This window comes from Mustela nigripes, chromosome 15 (genome assembly GCF_022355385.1).
Source record: "Mustela nigripes isolate SB6536 chromosome 15, MUSNIG.SB6536, whole genome shotgun sequence".
Taxonomy (NCBI): domain Eukaryota; kingdom Metazoa; phylum Chordata; class Mammalia; order Carnivora; family Mustelidae; genus Mustela; species Mustela nigripes.
This window is the reverse complement of record NC_081571.1, coordinates 47,993,415-48,019,478: the sequence shown is the minus strand read 5'-3', so window position 1 is coordinate 48,019,478 and position 26,064 is coordinate 47,993,415. Positions and strand designations below refer to the sequence as shown.

The 26,064-nt window shown below is 33.1% G+C and overlaps 1 protein-coding gene across 1 annotated transcript in view; it reads left to right on the top strand.

Annotated features, from left to right (window-relative positions):
- Positions 1-26,064, top strand: part of KLHL1 (kelch like family member 1) — a 402,166-nt gene that overhangs the window by 311,150 nt on the left and 64,952 nt on the right. The window contains exon 7 of the mRNA XM_059377441.1: positions 835-1,059. Coding sequence (XP_059233424.1) covers positions 835-1,059 — 225 coding nt within the window. The remainder of the gene's footprint in view (positions 1-834; positions 1,060-26,064) is intronic.

Genomic DNA, 26,064 nt, shown 5'->3' with positions numbered 1-26,064 from the left:
AAATCATTGTATGCCTCTAGATTCTATTAAGTCATATCTAGCTTTTTGGATATGATTTTGAAACTCAGATCAAATATTCACTTCCCTTTTGAATAACACTTTTTTGGTTGCTTTAAAAAAAGACTTTAAAAAGCAAAGCTGACATTTGTTTACATAACTTTAAATTTACTTTTAAATGTTTTCTTATTTTGGAGCACCTGAGTGGCTCATTCAGTTAAGCATCTGCCTGTGGCTCAGCTCATGATTTCAGGGTCCTGGGATCAAGCCACACACTCGGTGTCCCTGCTCAGTAGGGAACCTCTTTCACCCTCTCCCATGGCCCCTCTCCCTGCTTGTGCATGCTCTCTCTCAAATAAATAAATAAAATCTTTAAAATAAAATAAAACAAAAGGTTTTGTTATTTTAAGTCATAAAGTAAATTTTAAAAGAAACATAAAGAATTTATTCATTTATCTTCACTTTCAGAAATTATACAGGAATAATATAGAAATTATACTAATATATTTTTTTAATAGCAAACAGTGATAGAAAGAATTTGTAAAATCTATGGACAGAACTGTGGCATGACCAACAATTATTCTATTGAATCAATAGTTTACCATGAGACAATCATGTAATTCAAACAAATTATAGATGTGTCTATTTTGATCATTAGTGCTTGCCAAGAAGAGAAAATAATGTAAATTACTATTCCCTTTGGTTTTCTGCCACATTTTCTCTAAGAAAAATAATTGTGACAAGAATGTTTTCACATCTTCATTTGTACATTGCCGTGGGCAGGTTATATGGTGAATTAGTAGTAAATGGTGACTATTTGATTTTGTGTTTTATCAGGAGCTACAACCATAGAGAAATATGACCTCAGGACAAATTTGTGGATCCAGGCAGGGATGATGAACGGCAGGAGATTGCAGTTTGGTGTGGCTGTGATTGATGACAAACTCTTTGTAATTGGAGGTCGAGATGGCTTAAAGACATTGAACACTGTTGAATGTTACAATCCCAAAACCAAGACCTGGACTGTCTTACCACCAATGTCAACACATAGACATGGTCTAGGTAAGATCTCTTACTTTATTGATATCATTTTTAGAACATTTATTGATAGTGAAAATGTATGTTAAAATATAGCATTACCATCATTAATTATCATTAACTTTAGGTAAATCATGGGCTTATTTGGAGCATTTTTAAGTTTATGACATTTTACTGTGTTGATCAGTGTGTGTTAAAATATAGAGAAAGATGTTAAAGATACCAGAATAAGTAAATCTCAAGCTATCATCAAAATTTTCACAATCTGACATTCATACACTATGTAAAGTTGAATAAGGGGGAAAAAAAAAAAAGAGGTAGAACTATCAAGGAGAGGCAAAAGTAATGAAGCCCAGAGGTAGAAATAGTTAAAGTGCATTGAGAAAAAGTTAAAATTGAGATAGCTCACCCCCATATTGCTGGATAGACAAGCCTACCCATACTTTTGCATGTAATTAATTCCACCTTGAAAACTCAATTGGAGAAGGGTTTAGAGAAAGGGTAACATCTATTTGGCACCAGCAGTCAATAATACAGGATTCAACTGATTTATAGTATGGAATAACCTGGTGATGGGGAGAACCATACTGGGATTCGGAAGATCTGGGTGTGCATCTTGAAAATACCATATTGACATGATTTAAGGGCAGCACTTAACTAAGAGCCCTCAGTTTCCTGATTTGCCACCAATTCAAAGTTATTAAATAGATAAAAATCTAGTGATGATAAGGAATATGAAATCACTGTGTAAATTGTAAAGTCCTATACATAGTTTTGAAAAAGAGGAATGTAATAATGACTAACAGTTTCTGAATTTGTATTTTGTATCATGGGGATAATAAAGAGAAGGGCAAATTGGTTTTTTTGAAGACCTGAAATATGTCAGGTAGTCAAATAAGTATCTTTCGTATATTTAGAATATACACATTAGAGAGATATCAGGGTTTAATTGAAAATCCACTGATTTAGACATTCATTGGCAAGGAAAATTATAGATCATTTAAAAAAACATATTAATGATAGTTCAACTTTGAGGTGTTCAGCACTGTGTTTCCCATTCTTATCTACTCTACCACTGATCTATGCAAAATTTAAAAAAAAATAAGTAAAAGAGCTCTGACCTAGAGCAACTTACCTTTCTGATCTTCTAGTTTACTTCCCTTTTCTTCACATGAGTCATTATTAAATTAAGGAATAGTAATAGTCATGTGAGACCATTTCAAGTTTTAAAATTCTGTGCTTTAAATTAAAACCATATAATTTATTTAAACCACATGGAACCCAATCATAATATGGAAAATGTGAACAGGCATATGATTCTTTCCAGGTAATATTCATGAGTATGAAAGTTTTCTTATACGATTTTTTTCAAATATATTGGAGGATATTTGTTTTTATATCCATGTGAAAGCTCTATGTGTTGTTTTTATTATCTCACTATCTAATTATCTATTTCTATTGGAGTGAAATACAGAAAATAAGCACTCTGGATTGGAATTTTTGGAATTTAATGTCTTCTCCCTTTTTGTTTTAGACAATTCAATTCTTTTCTACTAAGGTATATTGAAGTTCAATTATGCAGGTTATTTGCATGCCAAGAGAACATACCTCAAAATGTTTCACCAAGAATACATCTTATGTGGTGTTAATTTCAAGTGCTTAAAGCGTGTAAGATGATGGTTTTGCCTCAAAATACTATCATACAGATTCTGGTCTTTTTGATATCAAGGCGGGGCAAAGTAGTAACCTTGGATATTGTTTTTTAGTTTGTCTTATGTGCTAAAGAGTTTGTTTTAAAGGTCCGTGTGGAAGTAAGGCTGCATAACAAATCATATGAATTTAATAACTATCACAAATGTCTGAAATGTAATACAGCATTTCTCATAAGTTTTAGTGACCCAAAGCAACTTTAGTCAGTATTTTCATGCCTCAGCCTCTATTGTTTTGTGTTTTTTGTTCTGCTTCACTTCCATTATCAAGTGGATCACCTCTCCTCCATATCTCATGCCACTGGTTTCCTCTCTGTTTTACTTCCAAGTGGTTATTGCTTCCTGTCAGTTTTGTAAAAACTCTCTACAATACTCTTCAAGATCTGACCTTGTTGAGTTAGTGATAGACATCATGTCTGGACATAATTCTCATCTCAATGTGCCTCATAGATTGCTAGCACTGCCCAGTACACAGAAAACTACCTTCAACTTGGATGCCAACCCAAAATCCAATCAGTTGAAGCCAGATTGATAGCCACACAAGATACATGTGTTCTCTGATGAAGCTGAATGTTTTCTTTAATATTAATCACATTCCTTATCATCAGTTGAATCTCAGGAAGTTCATCATTCTGTGTCATACTCAAATGCAGTGAAACTCCTTGGCCCAAGATTCTTGTTCCTTCAATATAACCTATCAAGCTTTGATTTAGCTTCTTTCATCCAAGGACTGCCATTACACTGATATTGGTATTTCTTATTTAATCCATCATATCTTTCAAGTTTAATTTTATATGTTTCCCTTTATCGCTTCCTGATGATCAATTTTACCATTTAGTGCTCCAAATTGTTCCTAATCTGTGTGCATTATGGTACCTCTCCCATGTATTGATGTCTTGATCTTTATTGACTTTGTTTTTTACATATTCATTATTCCTATTTGATAATTCACTATAATTGCTTTCTTCTCCATGACCTTAATATCCTTCCTTATCTCTGTGAGACTATTTATTATGCCTATTTCAAATTCCTATCTGCCACTTTAATTAATTTTTTATTTATATGTGATCATCTTCCTTCTATAAGCTCTCTCTCTTTTACTCTTCTCTTTCTCCTGTTAGTCCTTTGTCTCCTCCTTCTGTTTCTCCTCTTCTCCCTTTTCCTCTTCTTCTTCCTCATACCTATTTTTTTCTTCCGCCTTTTCATTGTCCTTCTCTTTAAATTCTATTTAATAGTAGTTGAACCCACTGAAATATGTAATATTTAACTCTATTTTCAACTGTAATTTTTAAGTCATATGGATATATCAGATACTTTGGCTAAAGCATATGCCATTCTTTGTGTCTTCCCAAAACATTCAGGAGTGGATGTGAGAATTATGCCAGGGTGTGGAGCCCTGAGCCTGCAAAGTGACTCTGGTCAACCTATCTGCTGTTATTCCTATCACATAACCCTCTGGGACACATCTATTACTTTCATTTGCACACAAATATCCTTGAGCCTTTCTTCATCTGTAATGCCCTAACTATAGGATTGGGAGCATGGATAGGAAGAGAAAATTCTGAACCAGCAAGAGCTCTTAACAGTTCCTCATCTAAGCTGGGCTCTGAGGACTTCCTGACATCATCCAGCCAATTATTTCAAGCTCTTCATAGGTGCTACTCTGTCACTGTCATGCAGTGTATAAGATGCAGTAGCTCTTCTTTTAGCTACATCAAAAGAGCACAGATCAAATTTTCCCTCCAAGATATTCCCCCAGGGAAGTGCTATGAATTTTTGTCTCACTAGTAAGTCACAGCTGTTGTTCTGTTTCTCTAATTATTTTTCACAGTCCTGATGTCTGCTTTTCAAAAACACCGTAACTCTCACTTTCATGCAATCCCCAGGATTGGGTCTGAGTGTAGATCAACAGTCTTCTGTGCTCGTTTTTTTTTTTTTTTTTAATTTGTTCAGAAGAAATTAGAATGTCCCATCTTACTTGCTGTAGAGTTAATCAGTATCTATTCTGTGGTATACCTATTTGACTATGTAATTCCATATTAAACTTTCAAGTGACTAGAAGTAAAGGCTAAAGTAAAATTTTAAAAATATATATATAAAATAAAAATTCAAGACTTTTGACCTAGATAGCTTTTTTCCTCCCTTGATTTATATAGGAAAAACAAAACTTGCATTATTTTTTGAGAAAAACAAAACTTGCATTATTTTTTGAGAACATGAGTTCTTTGGTTGTTAAAGATGATTATATGACCAAAAATTTTCTATCAATAAATAGTTAGCTATCAATAAATTTATTTCTATCAATAGAAAGTTAGCTATCAATAAATGAAGAAATCTCCTTCTGCTGAATAAAATAGCATAGAAAAATTATATGCATATCAAGTCTGGATGTCAAGGGAGCAATGCTTCTGCCTAGAGAATTAAACTAATTAAGACCACAGTTCTCTCAATACGCTAAGAGGTTTTATTTTGACATTTATGTCTTTGAAGCACATAATTCTAGATATCATGCTTTTTCTCCACCACATATATATTTTAAAGATTTTATTTATTTATTTGACAGAGATAAATCACAAGTAGATGGAGAGGCAGGCAGAGAGAGAGAGGGAAGCAGGCTCCCTGCTGAGCAGAGAGCCCGATGCGGGACTGGATCCCAGGACCCTGAGATCATAACCTGAGCTGAAGGCAGCGGCTTAACCCACTGAGCCACCCAGGCACCCACACCACATTTTATATTATATAAAACTGAATAAGGGGTGCCTGAGTGGTTCAGTCTTTAGATGTCTGCCTTCAGTTCCAGTCATGATCCCATGGTCCTGGGATCGAGCCCCACATTGGGCTACCTGCTCAGCAAGAAGCCTACTTCCCCCTTTCCACTCCCCCTGCTTATATTCATCCCTCTCTCACTGTGTCTCTCTCTGTCAAATAAAAAATGAAATTAAAAAAAAAAAAAAAACTCTGAGTAAAACATTACTGCTATACGTTGTTTGCAATTATGTCTTTTCAAGAGAAATTGATAAAGAGTAAAAGCTATGTTTTATTATGGATTTTCTATATGCTAGGCACCATGTTGTATATTAAATATATGGTAGAAGTTGCTTTAGTTGTTTTTGTGTTTAGTTGATTTAGTTGTCAATTGAGGCAAAATTCACACACCATAAAGATAAGCTTTATTTTATTTTTATTGAAAGATTTTATTTATTTGATAGGAAGAGAGAGCGAGATCAAGGGGGAAAGGCAGAGGGAGAAGCTAGCTCCCGCTGAGTAGGGAGCCAAATGCAAGGCTCCATCCCAACCCCTGGGATCACAATCTGAGCTGAAGGCAACCATTTAACTGACTGAGCCACCCACATGCCCCTAAAGTTAAGGTTTAGAGTACAGAATTGAGTGCCTTTGAGTACATTCGTAGTTGTGCAGCTATCACCCTCTCCAATCCCAAAATATTTGTGTTATTGTAAAAAGAAATTCTCCACCCAATAGCACTTGTTCTTCATTGTCCCATTCTTCTAGCCTCTAGCAATAATTAATCTACTTTTTGTCTCTATGGATTTGCCTATTCTGGGCATTTCATATAAATGAACTCATACAATTTGTTGCCTTTTGTTTATGGCTACTTTTACATCGACTGCACAGTTTCAAGGTTCATTCATGTTGTAGTGTATATCAGTTCTTCATTCCTTTTATGGATGATAATTTCATTGTTAGAATTTACTACATACATTATGTTTATATATCTTAAACAAAAAAAAATTGGATGGTTTCCACTTTTGGTCTATTATGAATAAAATAAAACTGTTGTGACCACTCATGCATAGATTTTTTTCTATACTGTGTATTTTCACTTCTCTTAGGTATATATATAGGAGTAGAACTGTTGAGTCATATAGCAACTCTATATTTTACTTTTAGGGGAAGTGCAAATTGGTTTTCAGAATGGTTGTGCCATTTTCTATTCCCTCAGTAATGTATGAGGGTGCAAATTTCTCCACATCTTTGCTAGCACTTATTATCCTTTCCTTTTATATTGTAATTATTCTAGTATATATGAAATGGTATCTCACTGTGGTTTTATATGCAATTCTCTAGTGAATAATTTTGAGATTCTTTATATGTGCTTATTGCCATTCATTTCTTTGGAGAAATCTCTATTCAAATATTTTGTCCATTTTTTGTTTGAATTATTTTTTTATGGTCGAGTTTAAGTCATTCTTTATCTATTCTGAACATATCCTCTGTCAGGTATAGGATTTTCAGATATTTTCTCCCATCCTATACATTCTATTCTGTCTTCATAGTGTCCTTTGAAGCACAAAATTACTAACTTGGTGAAATCCAACTTAATTTTTTTTTCTTTTATTTCTAATATTTTTGGTGACCTATCCAAGAAGCTATTTTCAAATCTATGGTCATGAAAATGTATGCTAATGTTTTCTTTTAGATGTATTGTGTTTGGGGGACATCTGGGTGGCTCAGTGGGTTAAGCCTTTGCCTAAGCCTCAGGTCATGATCTCCTGGTCCTGAGATGGAGCCCCACATTGGGCTCTCTGCTTAGCAGAGACCCTGCTTCCCCCTCTCCCTCTGCCTGCCATTCTGCCTACTTGCAATCTCTCTCTCTGTGTCAAATAAATAAATAAAATCTAAAAAAAAAAAAAACCCTCAAGTATTGTGTTTTTAATTCTTACATGTAGGAATATAACTCATTTTTAGTTTTTGTAAATGATGTATAGAAGCTTTTTGACTTCATTCTTTTGCATGTTGTCCCAGAACCATTTGTTAGAAATAGTATAAAACACAAGCTTTCTTTCCCACTGAATTGTCTTTTTTAAAATTTAATTTTATATTTATTTATGTTTTTAATTCAAGTAAAATTAACATACAATGTTATATTAGTTCAGGTGTACAATATAGTGGTTCAACAATTCCATACATTACTCAGGGCTCATCATGATAAGTATATTCTTCTTCTATTTCCCCCATCCCCTTACCCATCTCCCCTCTGGCAACCACCAGTTTGTTCTCTATATATAAGAGATTGTTTTTTTGTTTGTCTCTTTTTTTTTCTTTGTTCATTTGTTTCATCTCTTAAATTCCACAAATGAATGAAACAATACAGTATTTGTTTAAAGGAAACCATCTACAAAACAAAAAGACAACTAAGTGGGGGGAAGATATTTGCAAATGATATATCCAATAAGGTTTAATATCCAAAATATATAAAGAACACATACAACTCAACACCAAAACCCAAAATAATCCAATTTGAAAATGGGCAGAAGACACGAACAGACATTTCTCAGAAGAAGACACACAGAGGGCTAACAGACATAGAAAAAGATGTTTAACATCACTCATCATCAGGGAAATGCAAATCAACCACAATGAGATATCACCTCACACCTGCCAGGAGGGCTATTATCAACCACACAAGAAACAACAGGTGTTGGTCAGGATGTGGAGAAAAAGGAACCCTCATGCACTGTTAGTGGGAGTGCAAAGTGTTAGAGTCACTCTGGAAAACAGTATGGTGGTTCCTCAAATAATTAAAAATAGAATTATCATATGACCCATTGAATTGTCTTGGTACCCTTGTCAAAAATCAATTGACCTTAAATGTGAGGATTTATTTACAGAACCTCAAATCTATTCCATTGATCTCTATTTCTGTCCTTATGCCAGTGCCACACTGTCTTTATTGCTGCCACTTTCTAGTGAATGAAATTTTGAGAGTGGGTAGTATGAGACCTCTGACTTTGTTGTTCTTTTTCAAGACTTTTTTGGCTATTTGGATTCTCTTGCATTTCATACAGATTTTTGAATCAGTTTCTCACGTAAGCGATTCAGATACTGATTGCATTAAATCTGTAGATCAGTTTGTAAGCATCGCCACCTTAACAATACTAAGTTTTCCAATCAATGGACATTGGATATCATTCTGTTTATGTAAGTCTATTTGTACTTTTTGCTAAATTTATTACTAAATAGCTTATTATTTTTGATGTTATTATAAGTGCAATTGTTTCCCTATGTTCATTTTCAGATATTTCATTACTAGTATATGGGCACAATTTATACTTGCACAATGAACATGTATCTTGAAAATTCTCTGAACATTTTTATTAGTAGTATTCTTATGAGCTTCTTAGAACTTTATATATATATATATAAAATATACAACATACAAAATATATGTATTATACATGTATCATCTAATAACATCATAACATCTAGTATATATATGATTATATACATATAGTCATGTTATTTGCAAAGAGAAATACTTTTACTTCCTTTTTAAAAGTCATATGGTCCTTTAAAAAAATTTTTTTAAATTTCTTTTCAGTGTTCCAGAATTCATTGTTTATGCATCACACTCAGTGCTCCATGCAATACATGCACTCCCTAATATCCACCACCAGGCTCACCCAACCTCCCACCCCCCACCCCTTCAAAACCCTCAGATTGCTTTTCAGAGTCCACAGCTCTCATGGTTCATCTCCCCCTCCAATTTCCCCCAACTCCTTTCTCCTCCATCTTCCCATGTCCTCCGTGTTATTTCTTATGCTCCACAAATAAGTGAAATCATAGGATAATTGACTCTCTCTGCTTGACTTATTTCACTCAGCATAATCTCTTCCAGTCCCGTCCATGTTGCTACAAAAGTTGGGTATTCATCCTTTCTGATGGAGGCATAATACTCCATAGTGTATATGGACTACATCTTCCTTATCTGTTCATCTGCTGAAGGGCATCTTGGTTCTTTCCATAGTTTGGCAACTGTGGCCACTGCTGCTATTAATATTGGGTACAGATGGCCCTTCTTTTCATTACATCTATATCTTTGGGGTAAATGCCCAGTAGTGCAATTGCAGTGTCATAGGGAAGCTCTATTTTTAATTTCTTAAGGAATCTCCACACTGTTTTCCAAAGTGGCTGCACCAACTTGTATTCCAACCAACAGTGTAAGAGGGTTCCCTTTTCTCCCTATTGGCTATAGCTGGAATCTCCAGCACAGTATTGATAGGAAATAGCAAGAGGGGACATTTTTGCCTTGTTCTTAAACTAAGGGGATGAGGTTTCAGTCATTCACCATTAAACATGATGTTATCCATTATATGTGTGTGTGTGTGTGTGTGTGTGTGTATGCTCTTTATCAGGTTAAGAAAAGTCCCTTATATTCCTAGTCAGTTGAATGTTTTATCATAAAAGATACTGGATTTTGTCAAATGCTTTTCCTGTATCTATTAGAATGACCATGTGATTTTTTCCCTTCTATTCTTTTTTTTTAATATTTTATTTATTTATTTGACAGACAGAGATCACAAGTAGGCAGAGAGGCAGGCAGAGAGAGAGAGAGAAGAGGAAGCAGGCTTCCCACTGAGCAGAGACCTGGATGTGGGGCTCGATCCCAGAACCCTGAGATCATGACCTGAGCCGAAGGCAGAGGCTTTAACCCACTGAGCCATCCAGGCGCCCCTCCCCTTTATTCCAATAATAGAGTGTGGTACACTGATTGATTTTCAGATGTTAACCAACCTTATTTTTTTCAAAAATATCTCACTTGCTCATGGTTTATAATTCTTTTCATATGTTGCTGTATTTACTTTGCTAGTGTTTGGTGAAAGATTTTTCATCTATATTCATAAAGAATACTGGTCTGTAGTTTTCTTATGATATCTTTGTCTGACTTGAGCATCAAGGTAATGCTTCTTTCATTAAATTAGTTGGGAAATGTTCATTCATCTTCTATTTTATGGAATAGTATGGAGAGCCATGCAGCAGAAGCTGGGAGTCACGTACTAGGCGAGGCTTGAGGAGAAGGGCAGATGAATGTTTATGTGGGAGCGCTCCAGGGAACGCACAACCTGTACTGAAGTATCGGGACTAGTATAAGATTAACCAGGGACCATGGGAACGGCACATGGGAACGGCACAAAAACAGAGTGAACAATAAGTTTCAGGGGCTCACGCCAGTAGGCACGAGCTCCCCGCATGATCTGGATTGAAGTCATCTGTATCCCTTCTGATTGGATGTTATAGTAGTTGTGTTATGTGGTGATTGGTTACTTTCTATCCACTGTATCCTATAACTTGGGGCTGTAATCGATGTTCGGGGTCCCGGGGCTGAAGACTGAATAAAGAAGTTTGCCACCCACCTCGTCTGAGGGTCGTTCTTGCGGGTCGAGAGCGACAGAATAGTTTGTGAATGATTACTGTTAGTTCTTGAAACATTTAGTGGAATTCATCAGTATAACCAAGTTTTTGAATTACAAATCAATCCCTTTACTCTAATGATATGTGCATATTTTCTATTTCTTTTTGAGACAGTCTCTGGTTGGTGGCTTTCTAGGAATTTGCCCATCTCTTTACATTATCTAAATTGTTGACATACAATTCTTTCTAGTATCCTCTTATAATCCGTTTAGTTTCTGTAAGGTAGGAACTAATGTTCCCTATTTTATTACTGATTTTAGTATTTGACACTTGGCTCTTCTTCTCTTGTTCAAGCTACTTAAGGATTTGTCAATTGTATTGATATTTTCAAAGACCCAGCTGACATTTTTTTTAAATTGTTCTACTACTCTCTATTTATTTTCTTCCTATTTTTGGTTTATATTTCCTTCTTTCTGTTTGCATTTTGTTTGTTCTTTTTTCTTTATTTCTTAATGTTAAAAGTAGATTATTGATCTGAGATCTCTTTAATTTTTTACAGCTACACATTTCCATGCTTTAGGTGCACTCCATTAAGTTTTGGTGCTTTGCATCTTTGTTTTCATTCCTCTCAAAGTATTCTTATTAATTTTTAAAATTTTCTTTCTTTCTTTAAAATTTCTTTGATCCATTGATTATTTAGACTGTGTCTAATTTCTACATATTTAATATTATTGTGATATAAACTACATGTTTATACATTATATATTCATCAACACAGTTTTAAAATTATTGTTGTTATCTTTTAAATACAGCAGGAGAAAATAAAGTTGTAAACAAAAAATACATTTATATTTTTTAAAAATATTTACCTTACTAGTAGTCTTTCTTCTTCATGTGGATTTGTGTTACTGTCTAAAAATGTTTGCATTTTGACCTGAAGTACTCCTTTAGTATTTCCTGTAGGGCAGGTTTGCTGGCAATAAATTCCCTCAATTTGTTAATTTTTTAACCTGGATTTATGATATCATTTATATATAACCTGGATTATGATATCATTTCTCCTTTATTTTTGAAGATTATAAAATTCTTAGCCGCCTTTTTCTTTGAATATGCCATTCCACTAACTTCTGGCCTCCTTGGCATCTGATGAGGATAGTCTTGTTAATTGTAATGAGAATCCCCTGTATGTGATAAGTTGCTACTCTTTTGCTATTTTCAAGATTTGGTGTTTGACCATTTGTGATGTGCCAGGTGTGCATTTCTTCGAGTTTATCCTACTTGTGGCCCATTATACTCAGCAATCTCTCTCACAGCTTAGTTGAGCTCCTAACAAGGCAGAGTTGTAAACTGCCTATTAAAGTGTTAAAGGATTATGTCCAACATGCACACTGACCCCCAGCAAAAGCAAGTTTTCCTCCTCCTTCCCCATAAGAAGACTTTGGCAGAGGTGCCTGAAGAAGACCCTCTCCTAAGATCTAAGACAAAAAGCCCTGGGAATAAAGGTGCCTTTGTTAGGAATGCAAATATGTGAAGGTATAACCACCCAAAGGTGTCTACCGTTCCTGCTGATGTAACTATGTAGGAATTGTTTTTACTGGGTACAATAAACAGAAATAGGTTGATTGGTGAACAAAAGGAGTCTACTGAAACGTAACGCTTATCTTAGAAAACTGATTGAAGGTCAAGTGCATGTTCAGAGCTGTGCACATGCTCAGGTAAAATCTGGAACCTGGCTAAAACCAAGAGAAATTTGGTAATCAATCCAAGACCAAAATTACATCCTTGTGAAAGTCTGATGAAGCTAAAGATGTTTCCATAAAAGACACTGGATGCCCCAGCTGGCACCTGATTCTAACTATTCTAGATCTGCAAAGTAGCTGAGTCACATTACCCATGAAACTAGATGTTACTGCAATCTTTGCCAATGCAAAAACAGAACAAAACAAAAGTATTACTTTCCTTCTTTGCTTTTTTCATTTTAGTTTTAAAGTCCCTGTCAGGAGCACCTTAGTTTATAGGTACAGGGTTCAGTTTTTCAGAATCAAGAAAAAGAAGTAACTCAATTAGTTGGCATTGATAGTGGAAGACAAGGCCTGCTTCCTATGAATATTTATATGTGTGAATATTCACAAAATAAAAGCGATGTTGGGGAATGAAGGAAAAAAGGTCAATGTCTACTATTCATTTATTAACATATTAAATACAGCCACCCTATAATTCAATGTTCTTTTTGCCATTTTAAAGATTAAAAAATTGTGCACAAAATAATCAGTTTACTTCTTAATATCACATTATCTTACAAAAAATATTTGTGATTTTAGTTTAAACTTGTTTGACTCCAAAATAATATTTGTTTTAATACAATGTGATGTTACCAATATAAGTTAAGTGGTAATATATATTCTATCTGTTGGTAATAAATATGTAAATATATTCTATTTACTATATTTTCACTTCCACTTATCAATTAATATTCACCTATCACCTTATCTGTACAAAATAAGACATCTACACAAAAATATGAATTCAGTGTCTGGGTGTTTAACATGACTGACCAATTGTGAAGATTCCTGTAGGATGATTTGGAGGAATGAGTCAACCAAAATATTTTAGATTTGAAGTACAGATGTATAGATATATATTTAGATATAGATGACAAACATATAAATACATAAGTAGGTAGATTAATGATAGATGATGGGTAGATGACAGATGGATGGATGGATGGATAGATAGATGAATAATAATGGATGGATATATTCTGTGCTAATTTAGTATTCATGTATATTCTTATGTTTAGGATTATGTTAAGAGTGGAAAAAGGGAAAATACTGGTAGAATCGATTATTATTTTCATATCAGTGATTTTGATGCCATTGGAATGATACAGTTTGGAACTAATAAATCAGAAAAAAAAACTGTGTTCTAGCACTTCAGGATTACCCTCTTATAGGGTGGTCTACCATCTAGCCTTCCTAACAGAACTCTTGTAGGCACGTGTAGGAACTTATTACCTCATTTTTAAGATGTACAAACTATCAAGATTCTTAGGCTATTTTGGAAATAAGAAAAGGGTAAAGATATATGTACATGCAACATTCTCTGAAAAACCAAATAAGTTCATTTTCAATAAAAAAGAGCATAAAACATAAAGATAACACAAATTCATTAGTATCCTCTAATATAAACTGTAAAATATTAACTCTTGAAACAAATAATTATAAAGAGAGAGAGAAAAAAAGGAAATATAAGAAATGTGTCTTTAAATTTAAAATGTTTGCTGAAATTAAGTGCAAATAAAAGTTATAGAAAAAAAAAATAAGTCAATGTTCTCTCAAAGTCAATGAGAGGAAATATATTAAAATTATGGGAAAATAGATGAGATAAAAACCAGTAGTAAGAAAGCATAATATTCTACCCCTGGTAGTTTCAAAACTGTAACAAGAAAGTGGAAGAGAAAATAAGAAATTGTGTGAGTGTTTCTCTGAAGACAGCACATGGCCTCAAAAATGAGTAGCTCAGAGAGCAACCAGAAAAATGAGAAAGAGCAAATTCATTCTATCTGAGTCAAACTTCAGAATATTAAGGATAAAGAGATGATTATAATATCTTCCAAAGAGGGAAAAAGTGAACCTGAGCTAACAAGAATAACCCTGAACAACCAGCAATGAAATAGCAGTGAGACTCCCGAGTCAACTACAAAGGAAGGATAATCAGACTGGATTCAGGCTTTTCAGTATCAATCTTAGATGCTAGATAATAAAGAAAGCATACTTCAAACCCCCGAAGGGCAGAACTTTTCATCTCACTTATGTCAAGTCAAACTATTACTCAGGTATGAAGGGAGGAAAAAAAAAATCTTCAGATATTATTATTTCTGCTAATCTCTGTAAGGACCTGAACCTCAAGATCCATTCTCACAGACTTGTCATTGGAAAAGGACTGTCTCTAGGAGAACAAATGTTCTAGTGTTAAGATTCAAAGATCCCCTTCACTGTCAGAAAACGTATGGGATAAACGTTCTGTATGCAAAGAATTCTCATCCTCATGGAAGAAAGAAGCCATGAGGTGATCTCTTTGTGAAAAGCAAACATAGGACTGTTTCCCAAATGTCAAGATTTGGGCAGTCCTAATGTGTCACTGAACTGCCCTCCTTCTTGTAGCTTCAAAGAAGTCTGCTTCCACTTCTGGCTTGTTATCCTTGACTGGAGGGAGGTTATTAAAGCAATATGAGGATGATCTGCCCCTAACCTGGGACCAGATGGGAGGATGGAGGGAACTGCTTATCTGCATCTAGAAACACTCAGCCTGGAGGGAAAAAAAAAAAAAATTCAGGTTTCATAAAATGCATGGGAGAATGTGATGTTAAAAAATAAAATATTAAAGAATATTTTCCAAACAGTATGAAGTATTTGAATGTGACATTTATTATCAGTTTTTTTTCCCTTGGCTTTTGGAAACTATGCTTATAACAAGTAGTAATGAGTGGACTGAAAAAAAAAACAAGAGCATAATAAAACCTTGCATTTATTTGCGATATAACCCGTTAGACTAGAAAAATGTCATTTTAAGCTGTCACTTCTCATTGCCTTGAAAGGAATACTTGCTTCAGCTCAACCTTTGTTTCTTAAATTATATCAGTATATGTTTGTCCTCTTCATGTCTTTTTTACTTAAAAAATAGCATTTCTCACAAGACTGGAGGGCCTACGTTTCTTTAAAACTATTCTCTCTTCAAAGTTTTGCAGATTTTTACAAGGAAACAAAATTCAAAAGTGTCCACTCAATTTTAGGCACCAGATATAAAGAATAATATTGTGAAAAATATTTATACTGGTGTAAGTTGGGATTACAAACAAAATATTTAGTTCTTTTGATAATGTATTCTCTTGTATGCATACTCAAACATATAAACAAATGTATATACAGACCCACAATTTTCAGTACTTATGAATGTCAGATTGATAAGATAGTGAAATTTCTGAATAGGATATGGGACATAAAAACAAGTTTTTGGAGCTGATAACTTTGCCATTTACTTTTGAAACTTTAACTGAGTAGCAGAAAAATCATAATAAATCACCTTTCTTATTATTTATGCAGATGTAATATCGATACATACATGTGTGTAAAATTTCTAATAATATTTTAGGACTTTTATACCTATTTCTCTAGTTTTATCAGTTCCTCTTAGAAATATCATAGACACACCATTAGTAACCCTAGCAACAAAGAAAGAAAAAAAAGGAAGGAAAGAAGGAAAAAGAAAAGAAACATCAGGAAACTAAAGACTTTTCTCAACAGAATGTTATTTTATATACTGATTAATAAATTTTAAGTACCAGCAAAATCTTCATTATAATTTTAGTCTTCTGTGGTCCTGTTACCTATTGAATTCTAAGGTTACATATTCCCTGATGTCTTTCCACTGAGTTATGTTCTTGTTCAAATAAAGATTTATTAAATTCTTTTGGTGCTAAAAATTCCCTCAGATGCTGGGTCAAAAAAAGAGATGAATGAAGGAATATCTGCTTTCAATATTTTACACACTAGTCACATAGTTACAGATAAAATTTATTTATTCAGCCACAGAGAATGTGTGCCATTTGTTGTGTAATAATTTTTTACTTAATTACTCATTTCCAGAAGCAAAATTTTGTATTACAAAATGTTTCACTTGTCCTCAATATACTCCTCTGAGATTAGTGGATATCACTTCTCTTAGCCAAGAATTATATTAGTCAATGTAGTATTTACAAAAAAGTACAGAACACTGAATTCTGCAATGGTGTTAAGGATTTGTGGACTGACTAGGCAGAATTCTTTTTACTATACTGTGCTTTGATAAAATGATAAAGAACCACCGATCTTCTAGAACACTGGCCCTGGAAACTAAGATCTGATTCTGAATACTAAGAGTTTCCTCTTTATGAGACAAACTAAGAAATTTAACTGTTTGATCTGAGTCACAGTATTAATTTTCTCTTCCTGAGCAACTGGTCAGATTTTATCCCCAAAAGATCATAAGTGATGTAACTAACTAGATTTTCCCTTGAGTATTAAATGTTATAAAGTCTAGAATTAAATTTGCTGTCTAGAAGTAACAAATATGCATACCATTTTTGTAGCAATCTGACACTTGGCTCTATTTTATATTTCTTTGCTTATTTTGCTATCTTATTTCATATGTAGTTTTAATCAAATATATCATCTCTTTTTTATCTATTTTGGGAATCATCTTCATTTTTTTTTGACATTATTTTATTTTATTTTATTTTATTTATTTATTTTTTGGTATTTCTTTTTTTTTTTTTGACATTATATAATTTTTTATTTTTTATAAACATATATTTTTATCCCCAGGGGTACAGGACTGTGAATCACCAGGTTTACACACTTCACAGCACTCACCAAAGCACATACCCTCCCCAATGTCCATAATCCCACCCCCTTCTCCCAAAACCCCTCCCCCCAGCAACCCTCAGTTTGTTTTGTGAGATTAAGAGTCACTTATGGTTTGTCTCCCTCCCAATCCCATTTTCTTTCATTTATTCTTCTCGTACCCACTTAAGCCCCCATGTTGCATCACCACTTCCTCATATCAGGGAGATCATATGATAGTATGGAAAGAACCTATATGTCCATCAACAGATGAATGGATCAAGAAGATGTGGTATATATACACAATGGAATACTATGCAGCCATCAAAAGAAATGAAATCTTGCCATTTGCGACAACATGGATCATCTTCATTTTTTAATAGTAAGATGAGGTATTAAGTTAAAGATAAGTCTAGAAGAATTAGTCTAATTAAATCTTAGGATGGTTTGTACAAGAATGTTCATTGATTCAATCATTCCATACTTCAACTAGCAATAAACCTATACCTCCACATGCTAGAATATTCATGTTAGAATTAAAAAATAAATAAGATATTTTACTCAAGGATCTTATAAATGAGGAGGAAGACCAGAAAAGTTAACAGACAATTAAAAATAAAGTGTTTTAAGTACAATAAGTGAATGTTATGATCATACTGTGTTAAGGCAGAATGGATAATTAGGAAAAGTATATAAAGAGAGGTAATTCCTAAACTTAACCATAAAGGATTAATAGGCAAAGTGAAGAAGAAAAATACATTTCATACAACAAAGCAAAATCTAAGGTTTTTAAGATTTAATTAATTAATTAATTGATTGATTAGACTTTAAAACTAGTCTCTACACCCAATGTGGGCTTGAACTCATGACCCTGAGATCAAGAGTAGCACGCACTTCCAACTGACCAGACAGGTGCCCCAACAAAGTGAAATCTGTAATAAGACAAAAGTGAAAAGAAAGCATAGAATATCTGGATAGTAAATCATAAGGTTATTAGAAAACAAATTAGTTTCAATGATATTTAGTATCTTTTATTTTTTTAAGACTCCATTAATTTATTGATAGAGATCACAAGTAGGTAGAGGCAGGCAGAGAGAGGGAGGGGGAAGCAGGCTACTCGCCGAGCAGAGAACTGGATGTAGGGCTTGATCCCAGGTCCCCAAGATCATGACCTGAGCTGAAGGCAGAGGCTTAACCCACTGAGCCACCCAGGTGCCCCTGATATTTAGTATCTTAATAATATATTTTAAAATATAACAAATGACCTATTTCATGTTTAATCTTCAGTACAAGAGATATGGGAGAAGAGATAACAGGACCTCTATAATTCCATTCTATGATAATATTTCAATTGAAATTTGAAACTGAATAACAAGATATTTATTTTGAGGTAATTTATTGTCCCTAACTGGCCTTATCTTTGAATTCAACCCAAATTTCAAAAAATAAAGTTATACATTCATGGGATATCTTTTCCATATTAAACAGAAAACAAATGAGATTCAGTTTTCAGAAAACCTGAGGCAAATCTAGTTGCTCAGGTGAATCCCACAGAAAGAGCTATTAATAGAGAAAGAAAGATATTAAATCAACTACAGTAAGCTCAGAACTTTGGTTCCTTTCTGGTTTTGACTGCTTTTATTCCTTGCTTTTTCTTTTGTAGATTTATCTGGGGAGATAATTTTAGTCTACATTTTAACATTTTTCATTGATGTTTTCAGCCTGAATGACCATGGAAATCTAAGGCTCCGTGTAAGATGCATGTTAAAATAATGATTAACAGAAAATTTCTTTCAGCCCTAATGGTTTCAATGTGCAGGTGGTAATGAGATGCGAAAGCAAATGAAACGAAAAATTATGTGAACTAACAAGTACTTAAACTTGGAGAGGATGTAAGAAGATATGTACTGCAAAATCTTAATTTTACAAATAAAAAAAAAATGGAGGACCAAAGAGATTAGATAGCTTGAAGTTCATATGATTCCTTAGTGGCAAAACTTGGTTTGGAATTCATCAGAGATTTGTGTTTTATTTTGCTTTGCTTTTTGCACAGATTATCTACTTCATCCTGATTATTTGTGTATTACTATTTCTAGAATATATCAAGTTTATTTTATAGAATAAATATGGTGAGCCTGGAGCAGAACCAGGTGTGGTGGGACTTAATGATGAGACTGTCCTTAAGAAAGAGAAATGCAACTGTCATCTGAACACATCCTTAGGGCCCCTTCCAGGGCCCCATAAGGAACCTGATTAGGGAGGAGCACTGATTTTTCAGCTTCATCAGCTCATAGAAAATCCCTTCTCAGTGAGCACAGTTTGAAGCATTTACTGTAAGACCATATTTGGTAGACTCAATACATTATGTAATTTGATATGTTTTTCTTTTTATGGGGATTACTGATGGAATTATATTCCATAGAAATTCATATCACAATCAAGAGTATATTCACTTTCTTAAAAATTGGTTTCTTTTTTCATATAGTAGAAAAACTATAAGCATCGTGACATACGTCCTGGCTATACATTTACTAAGATGTAAAATATTTAAAATGAATATGTAAATATCCAACTGAAATTCTATGGATATGCATGCTTATGAGGTTTATTTGAGTGGCTGATTTGATAAAATGGTTCTAAAACATTAGAATGATTGTTCATATAAATCTTGAAATTTCTGAATTACTTACACCTGCTATGAGATAAACTATTTATAAATACTTTTGTCATGGCTGATGTTATGATGCTATAAAAATGTTATTTGCCATTTTATTAATGGACTAGTATGAACTTTTGTTCTGTAGTTCTTTTTTTTAATTTAATTTAATTTAGTTTTTTTTCAGTGTTCCAAAATTAAACAATGAATTTTGGAACACTGAAAAAAAACTAAATTAAATTAAATTTTAAAAAAAGAACTAAAAAAAAAAAAAAAAAAGAAAAAAAAAAGAACTACAGAACAAAGCACCTCACCCAGTGCTCCATGTCCTATAACTCTTAAATTTATTTATTTATTTCAGAGAGAGCAAGCAAGTGGGGAGGAAGGTTGGAGGGGAAGGAGAAGAGGGAAAGGGAGAGAGAAATTCAAGCAGACTCTATGTTGAGTGCAGAGGCTGAGGCAGGGCTCGATCTCACAACCTTGAGAGCAGAGCTGATCTGAAATCAAGAGCTGGATGCTTTAGCCAACTGTGCTACCTGCCCTTGTCCTATAATTCTTTAGGCATCCAGAAAAAAAACACAATGCATGGAAATTACCCAAGAAATATCTTCTTATGAAAATAAAGACAATGTTTTTTTATTTCTAGGTGAAATCAAATCAACCTTTTTCATATCTTTATTCAGATCACCTCACTAGAATGTAAGTCCCAAGAGGACATTGTTCTTGGTTATTGTGGTCTGTGGTCAAGCACCTGACCCAATGCATATAGGAAACCAAATATTTTTAAGTGAACTAGTATTTTTAATTACATGTGTACCCTATAAGGTTGAAGGTATCAATACGGAGAGTTACTAATAGTTTATGTATCACTGTAATGTTTATTTTTATTTGTCATGTATAATGCAAATCTTTACATTCCAACTTTTGAATCACTCGTACCTCTTATGACAATTGGGCAACAATGTCACTTCACTCTGCCTCTTTAGATGTCATTGGTGTAATGTAACAAACATTCCAAGACACCAAATACTTAAGCTTGATTGTGTCAGCAATGCCATGCATAGAAGCTACTCCTGCCTTTAATAGTGATTTATCTATTAATTTCATTAAATGATTTCATCATTCAGCACTCACAGGAAAAGATTTAAATAAAAATCATTGCATTTTTTCCCTTTGCCCTGATAAGGGCATTAGATTCTCAGATTTAATATAGACAAAAGTTCTTTCCAAAAATATTTCACATTTTCATAAGACATGAAACTTCTGCTCAAAAAACAATATATGTTTCTAAAAAAAAAAAATAAAAAAAAATAAATAAATATATTTATTCAAAAAAAAACAATAAAGATGAAAAATGACTTCTTAGCAACTTTTATTTCATGGTCATTTCAGTTAAAAAAATAGTTTTAAATGCAGGAGTTCAAATAGAATTCAGAAGGTGCTTCAATGATAATCCTCTTGCTACAATGAAAGAGAGTTCATGGGTCCTCAGTAAAATGATTTCTGAAAGTAGTAGGTTCTAAGAAGCTAATACACAAGAAAATATTATAGCATCCATATATTATAATCAAACAGAATGATATAGGCTATTTATGCTTTGTTTAACCAGTTAGATTCACACTGCATTTTAAACTTGGGATAAAAGGAATGAGCAATGCAAACATTAACCCACACTACATTTTATTCTTGGGAGGAGGGAAGAAAAAAAGCACAAATCATTTTGATTATTTTGCCAGACTGTACTATTTAACTTTCTTAAAGGATGGTAAAATGCAGAATCATTAATATTGTTATAAGGTAATATACAAAACCCACAATATATTAAATTTTAAGAAGTGGAAATAGATCACAATATTTATATATTTATACATATACTTGTGTAACTATATATTTGAATTCTCATGTCAAAATCTCATTAAAGCCTTTTTTGAATTATACATTTTTAAGATTTTATTTTTTCACTCGAAAGACAGAGATCACAAGTAGGCAGAGAGGCAGGCAGAGAGAGAGAGGAAGCAGGCTCCCTGCTGAGCTGAGAGTCCTATGCAGGGTTCCATCCCAGCACCCTGAAATCATGACCTGAGCTGAAGGCAGATACTTTAGCCCACTGAGCACCCAGGCACCCCTGAATTAGACATTTTAATGCTTCCTACAAATATATATATATATATATATATATATATATATATCTGTGAGTTTATATATTTATGAAAAATAGTATATTATGATTAATCCTTATCTTTAGTCTGAAAGACCTAATTATTAGAAGGACTCCAAGCATGTTAAAAAGAGGAATTCTGGTTCTGACTCTTTTAAGAAGGCTGTTTTGCAATAGAACTATTTACCTCACTTATGTTGTTAGAAAATAATTAGCTATTAATAGTGAGTCTGGGCGTGCCTGGGTGCCTCAGTGGGTTAAGTCTCTGACCTTCGGCTGAGGTCATGATCTCAGGGTCCTGGGATCAAGTCCTACATGGGCTATCTGCTCAGCAGGGAGCCTGCTTCCCCCTCTTCCTCTGCCTGCCTCTCTGCCTACTTATCATCTCTCTATATATATCAAATAAATAAATAAAATATTTTTTTTAAAAATAGTGAGTTTATAAGGCATTTACAGATAATTTAAGTTCAACTTGATATTTTATTATATTAGATTGAAAATTTCAGACTAAATTTTATTAATTCAACATAGTTATTGCCAAGAATTTCTCTGGGTGCCAGAGAGAAAACTGTGAGCAAAAATGACCCAACTCTCTGGGAGCCTGGGTGACTCAGTTGGTTAAATGTTTGACATTGGCTTAGGTCATGATCTCAGGGTCTTAGGATGGAGCTCTTTAGAAAGCTCTGTCCTCAGTGGGGAGTCAGCTTCTCCCTCTCCCTCTCCCCCCGCCCCCCACCCTTTTAAAAACAATTTTTTTTAACTTAAAAAAAAATGACCCTGCTCTCTTATTGCTTCAGGCTTAGTGAGGTAACAAAAACCTCATTTATTTAGTATTTGTTGATCTTTGAATCTAGGAAAATTTCTTTTGGGGGTTACTTAAAAAAATACTACACTTATAAACAAAATGTGTACATTATTATAATAGGTACATCACACTATTAAAGTTTTCAAAACTTTTCTATAAGAAAGCTTATCATTATGCTCTCAAATTTAAAAAGTAAATTTTTTAAGAAGTGGAAATAGATCACAATATTTAATTTAAATATTTAAATTTAAAAATTAAAAAGAATTAAAAATTTAATAATTAAATTTAAATAATTAAATTAAATTTAAAAATTAAAAAAATACTACACTTATAAACAAAATGTATACATTATTATAATAGATACATCACACTATTAAAGTTTTCAAAACTTTTCTATAAGAAAGCATATTATTATGCTCTCAAATTTAAAAAGTAACAGTAGATTTACCTTGATACAAAACGGTGTTGCATAAAATGTCTACTTGCTAATGGGACAAAATAATGAGAGCCTCTGAGAAAATACAAATTAATTTTATATATATTTATAACTATAATATGTAATATAAATGTATAAATAAATATATAATAAAACATATGTAAATGTATGTAATATATAATATAAATGCATATAAAAGTACTCTTACTTTGAAATAAAAGTATCAGAGTTTCTTTGGAAGATATTCATAGCCTTCAGTAGCTGTAGGTAGTTGTGGAATATAATTATTTTCCCCACAACTTTACTGTCTGTGTCAATGAAAAATAAAGTGTTCAAATCTGATACATATAAACTTATTTGCAAATGAAGCAGAAAGAAGCAAGCCTAGACTCACTAATTGATTTTAGGCTAAATAAAGGACAGTATTTTGTAGTGAAATACAGCTAAAATTGTGGTTTAAATTAGGCAATAGAATCTTTATATTTGGCTATAATTGAATACATCCTTGAAATTGACCGGGTGACTGAACAACCTATTATAATCTTATAACCTTATTCTTGAGTCATTTAAACTATTGATATGAGGGCAGGGTGCTTATAAAATATCCCTCTTTAGCCCACATATCTTAAAGGCTACTAGCTTAACCAAAGGACAGAAAAGGTCTATGAAATATCTTTAAATAAATCATTAGAAGATTAAAATAGATGATGGTCATGTAATAGTCCACACCTGAATCTAAGCTTCTGATTAGAGGGTTTAAAAGCTAGCAAACCAAACCAAAAAAAAAATTTTTAATTAAAAAAAAATTAAAGCTAACAAACCACTCTTTTTTGAGCAGCTACTTTCCCACTTGCTACTTTATATAAGGATAATTCAGATATTAATTAATGGGTCTTTCAATAGAGGCTAAAGTAAAAAAAAGAGAGAGAGAGAAACACATTGTACTCTAGTTGCTAACATATTCTAACACAGAGACAGTGAGGAATTAAAACTTTTGGATTTTTTTAATGAATAAAGCAACTTTAAATTGTTCCTAGTACATTATTTCATGTTGAATGTATAAATTCTCACACTATTTGTTAATAAAGAGACAAACACTCTAATCTATAATTTGGGTTTTTTTTTTCTTTAGGTTTTTATTTTTTTTTAAACAATAGTCCCATTAGTTTTTTTCCTAAAATGCAGCTTATCATTTTACCTCTATTATTAACTATTTATATTTCATTAAGACCATGTTAATTATAGATAACACAATCAAAATAAATGTTGAGGTTTATTTTTCCTTTCAACCATGACAAATATAAATTAGCTGCATATTCCATAAATCAGTATGAACAAAAACATATTGATCATTCAACATCCTCAAGCAGTAACTTGATGCTGAGTCTCAATAGCTGCTAAACATTAGAGATACTAATTGTAAAATGTCAATATTATAGGTAGAATTGATAATTAAGAAGAATAAGGGGGAAAATTATAAGAAAAATGGTGCAAGAATCAATTGGACTCATGTGAATCCAGACAATTTCTTTATTCCTTCATAGACAGAGATTTGACCTTGACCTTATATTTGACTGGCAGTACATAAAATCACATTAAACCAAGTCACTTTTTTAAAAACAAAGAAAAATCTAAGTGCTAAAATCCCTCCCAAGCACTTTAAGTACATTTCCCATTTAATTCTCACAATAGCTCCTTGAGGTTAAGTACTACATTATCACTATTTTATAGATTGGAAAACAAGCTCAAAGAGTTGAAGCAATTGACTTACTGACATAAGGATACTCAAAACTTTTCACAGCCAACTCCCTGCTTTAAGAGATATTTTTTATTAATACTTTGCTAAGGCTCTAGCTTAGAAAACACTTCCATGTCAAACAGTTACTCTCAGGCAATGGGCAAATCCTTTAGATTTCGTAATGGAATGATGTGTATGCAACCAGAATTGGAGGTGGCGGCGATTCAACAAGAAATGACATCACAGGGACTTGTGAGCAGTTATTTTCAACTTCTACAACTGTTTATTTTGTTTATGTTTATTTTCATTTGTTTCCTTTTAATTGAATATAGCTATGTAGGTATAGAAGAATAGGGAATAGTAAATAAATCAACATGCTTTTCTCTGCTGCTTCTTAAAATAGCATATCCTAGTGTCAGCTGTGAACGATACAAATCCAGGACAATAAAATGATGGATTCCTGGGATCCCAGCCTTAATGCAGTTATATTACCTTATTTAAACATTTGTTTATAAGTTTTACAAGACTGACAGGGATGCAAATCATAAAAATAGTTTAATGGAATTTGCTGTCTTGAAGTTATATCTACACATTTTGATTCACATGTTTCCATATTGCAATCATTTGGTTAAGGAATAAAAGAAACATGTCATAGCATTATCATTGTTAAAGAGAATACCACTCAAAATAATTTTATAGCATATAATCCTTCAAGTTAACATTTAGGAAACACTGAGATCTAAAGTTATGCACCCAAATTCTTTCGCTAGTGGTCCCTTTTGGCAAAGAAAGTATATCTGGTTCTCATTTTAGACTTTTACAACTGTTTTGACTAGAAGCAGCTAACATCAATCTGTAATAACAAAGGTCAATCGCTGATACAGTGTAAGCATGCGTGAAATGATAGACAAGGGCGGTGTCTCCCTTTGGCTCTAGTCTGGTCCCATGGTCCTGGGATCAAGTCCCACATCATCAGGCTCCCTGCTCCGCGGGAGG